Raw genomic sequence first — 4199 nt, 5'->3', positions numbered from 1 at the left:
GAAAAACCAGAAGAAGGTCCGAAAGTATCCTCGACAACATGCAAGCCTATAGCCAAAGAACGGCCCCGAATAGAGCTGTCGGGACACAAGATTGACAAGCGAATAGAATACATGAGGGATCATGCCCTTATTGGGAAGTTTATAGGGTTTTGGCCGACAAAAAAAGCCTTATACGGATGGATAGCAGCGAAGTGGAAACCCAAAGGAGATGTTACTCTGCAGCTAGGGCCGAAAGGCTTCTTTACAGTGATTTTCTTCTGTCTAGAGGACAAATACAGGATTTTGGGAGTTGGGCCCTATTTTTTTAACTCAACAGGTCTGTATTTGAAGGAATGGATACCAAGATTTAACCCGGATAAGGAAGATCTCACTTGGGCGCCAGTTTGGATCAGAATGTACTCACTTCCAGATGAATATTGGGACGAGACATTCTCAAAGATATAGGAAACGGACTGGGGGAATACATCAGGGCGACAGAAGAAAAAAAAATGCGCAGATACACTTCCTATGCCCACATCTGCATCTTCATGCGCCTGAATGAAGCTCTACCAGAATCAGTAAGTCTCTCCCATCGTGACGAAGAATGGATTCAACCTCTAGACTATGAGCATGTCCCCTTTCGCTGCAGAAAATGCCATGCTCTTGGGCATCTATTCCGGGACTGCCCTCTGAATGCCAAAGCCAATACTCCTGATCCCTCTGAAACCCTAACCTAGGACGGCCTCACCAAAGCCCCTAGCCGAAAGCGAGCGCACAAAAAACCCACAAATGGGAATAAACCCCAACAAAATAACACCCATGCCCCAGCTACTAAGAACAGCTTTGAAATTCTTGCTCAGACCTCTGATGAGAAACCCCCGATTTCCGAGACCAGCCCTGCTCCTCCTTCTTCCTCCTCCCATCCCCCCCCCTCAGCTTCCCCCTCCAAACTCCAAACCCCCATTATCCTTCCAGCAAACCTCAGAGAAGGACAGAAAGAGACGGCAGGGAAACACAAGGATATGGAAGTCGATGGAAAGACAGACCCCCCTTAAGGCTCAGAGATTAATATGGAAGGAAGCAGCCAAGTGCAACAGATGGAAGAAGAACCAGAAAGCATAGATCTGAACGGCCTAGACATTCTAGAACTAGAACATGCATGCAGAAAGAAAGCATACGACAGCATACCAGAGAATCAACTCAACAAGTTGGAAGTGGTCATTTCGAGGGCCTATCATCAGCATCAACTTGGGACACAGCCAGGAAGTCTTTGGGATGGAAGCCTTCCCCCAAAAGACACCAAAAAGAGAGGAAGAAGAACAGATCTTCAGCGAACGATCGAGATTGGGAAAATCCTGGTAGACTCAGGCAGGTATGCTAAATTGACGAAGTACTACAAGCCCTCTATTAATAGTTGAACCATGAAGCTAGTATCATGGAACCTAAGAGGGCTCAATAGCCCTGGAAAACTCAGAATGTTAAAAAACATGATTAAAATGGAAAAGCCGCAACTGTGCTTTCTCCAGGAAACCAAATGTAACAGCTCCACATTAGGCAGCATACTCTCCAAAGCATGGCCAGGTTGTCGCTCGGTAGCGGTAGATGCCTCTGGAGCTTTAGGAGGGCTTGCTATCGCATGGAATACACAAGCGTTAACTCTTTCAGATTTTCACGCTTCTCATCACCTCATCCAGGCAGCCTTCCACATTCTAGGCACAAATATTCATGGCAACCTATCAAATGTATACTTCCTGCAGGATACAGGAAGCAAAATCGCGCTTCTCGATACCATAGAAGCTCTGAACAACAACAGGAGGCACCCACTATGGATTATTGGAGGGGATTTTAACATGATTACCAAGCTAGAGGAGAAGATCGGGGGGAGAAATAGAATGGAACAAGAAAATGCCCACTTCAAGGACTTCATCCAGAATACCTCTCTCATAGATATGCCTTTCTGTAATGGTACTTTCACATGGAGCAATCGCAGGGCTGGTAAGCATCAAATTGCATCCAAACTGGATCGCTTCCTCATATCAGATAATGCGGTTCATCTCGGAGGAGATATTTCAGCTGCTATACTTGCGCATACAGGTTCGGATCACTGGCCGATTGCCCTCCAATGGCAAAGACCAGGTGACTTAACTAGAAGACCCTTCCGCTTCGAAGAGTTCTGGCTCTCGCATCCCACGTTTAAAGACTTTGTTAAGACTACATGGACATCCTTCATCCCACCAGAAGGGTCCAAAATGTATCAGTTCCAACAGAAGCTCAGGTTTTTAAAAAATCACCTAAAGAGATGGAATAGGGAGACCTTTGGAAACATCTTTAAAGTGCAACAAGACCTAAACCAGGAACTGACGGAACTCCAACAAAAGATAACCACAGAGGGGCACACTGAGGTGACTCTGGAACAGGAACGACGCATCCACAGCCAACTTGAGGAAAGGAGAAAGCAGGAGGAAATTTATTGGAAGCAAAAATCCAGAATCAGATGGTTGAAGGAAGGAGAGCGAAATACCAAATTCTTCCACAGAACCACGGTTCAAAGAAGAATGCACAACAGCATCCCTTTCATTCAAAAGCAAGGGGGGGCAAAAGTAGAAAAGCATGAGGAAATTGAGGAGGAATTCCTCAATCACTTCAATCATGTCCACCAAGAGCCTGAAGGAGACAGGCGACATGCTATTGAAAGAATAACCAACAATGTGCCAAAGCTCATCACGGAGGAACATAATGAGCTTCTCCTTCGCCCTATTCTGTCCCAGGAGGTGGATGAGGCAATGTCCCAGCTTAAGGAAGGAAAAGCCCCTGGCCCGGATGGATTCACCACCACGTTCTTTCACACCTTCTGGGAGATGATAAAACTGGAGGTCTGGCAAATTGTAGAAGAATCAAGAGCCCTCCATTGGCTGCTTCCCTCTCTCAATTCTACCTTCATTGCCCTCATCCCTAAAGAGGAGGATTCAATCACCCCTGACAAATTTAGGCCGATTGCTCTCTGCAACGTCATTTACAAAGTCATATCTAAAGTTATTGCAAATCGGTTAAAGCCCCTCTTGCCTCTGCTCATCTCTCCGGAACAGTCGGGGTACGTGGAAGGGAGACAGATCATGGATGGAATTCTCCTCACGCACGAGATAATACACTCCCTCAAGCAATCAAAGCAGGCAGGTATGATTCTCAAGCTGGATCTCTCTAAAGCTTTTGATAAACTTAGCTGGACTTACATTCAGCAAATGCTAAAAGCCTTTGGATTTTGTTCTATGTGGATCCGCTGGATCATGAGTCTAATTACTTCCACACACTTCTCCATCCTTGTGAACGGAATCCCCTCCCGCCCCTTCAAACCTTCCCGAGGAATTAGGCAAGGGGACCCCCTATCCCCCTTCCTCTTTGTTCTAATGGCTGAAGGTCTAGGTCGTCACATCAAACACGCCCTCCACTCTCATCAGCTCAAAGGTCTCTCTGTTCACAACACCCCTGCAACCTCTCATCAGCAGTTCGTTGATGACACCATGCTATTTGGCTACCCTTCTGTCCAGGAAGCCTCGTGCTTAAAAACCCTGCTCAATGATTTCTCTGAAGCTTCAGGCACCAGTGTCAATTGCTCCAAATCGCAGATCTTTTTCTTTCACACTCCTCCATCTGTCAAGACAGCGGTCACTCGTATCCTGGGATTTCCCACTACTACCCTACCCTCCAAATACCTTGGAGCCCCCCTAACTGCTTCAGCCATAAAGCACTCCTCTTGGCAAACTCTCATTGAGAAGCTTGAATCCCGTCTTAACCTTTGGACGTACAGAACTTTGAATTTGGCCAGTCGTGTGGTGCTCATCAAGTCAGTCCTTCAGGCAATGCCTCTTTATCTGTTCTCAATCCTTGCAGCGCCGAAATGGGTATTAAAAAGAATCAGGAACCTTCAGCGTGGCTTCCTATGGGGCAGCTCGGAAACTAACCGTAAATGGGCACTTGTAAAATGGACCACCGTCTGCATGCCCAAAGATAAAGGTGACATTGGGCTGAGAGACCCAGAGCATAGCAACTCCATTATGAGCGCCAAAATTTGGTGGCAGTGGGTCACTAACCCAGAAAAACCTTGGGTCAAAATACAAATAGCCAAATACGCCAATAACAAACCTCAGGAAGAGCTCATCAGATTCACTCCTACTGACAAAGGTTCACTAATCTGGAATGCTGCCAAACAACACTTCCAGTTA

At 46.5% G+C, this 4199-nt stretch overlaps 1 protein-coding gene across 1 annotated transcript; it reads left to right on the top strand.

Annotated features, from left to right (window-relative positions):
• The first annotated feature begins 1049 nt into the window (after positions 1–1049).
• On the top strand, positions 1050–3346 carry LOC149178963 (uncharacterized). Its single transcript, XM_089422302.1, has 4 exons — positions 1050–1351; positions 1523–2254; positions 2546–3153; positions 3216–3346. The coding sequence occupies exons 1-4, from the start codon at positions 1050–1052 to the stop codon at positions 3344–3346; spliced, it is 1773 nt and encodes a 590-aa protein (XP_089278428.1).
• The last annotated feature ends 853 nt before the right edge of the window (positions 3347–4199 follow it).

Source organism: Pinus tabuliformis, chromosome 4_1 (assembly GCF_031772625.1).
Source record: "Pinus tabuliformis cultivar Carrire ecotype Pingquan chromosome 4_1, CPIR1, whole genome shotgun sequence".
NCBI classification, from domain to species: domain Eukaryota; kingdom Viridiplantae; phylum Streptophyta; class Pinopsida; order Pinales; family Pinaceae; genus Pinus; species Pinus tabuliformis.
The sequence above is the reverse complement of the archived record's forward strand: the minus strand, read 5'-3'. Positions and strand labels throughout refer to the sequence as shown.

Bases quoted from the DNA above. Each gene is read 5' to 3' on its own strand.
- LOC149178963 (XM_089422302.1), top strand. From the start codon at position 1,050: ATGGAAGGAAGCAGCCAAGTGCAACAGATGGAAGAAGAACCAGAAAGC. The intron at 2,255-2,545 runs GTTTTTAAAAAA...AATGCACAACAG, and splicing joins CAGTTCCAACAGAAGCTCAG to CATCCCTTTCATTCAAAAGC. The intron at 3,154-3,215 runs GTATGATTCTCA...ACTTACATTCAG, and splicing joins CAAGCAATCAAAGCAGGCAG to CAAATGCTAAAAGCCTTTGG.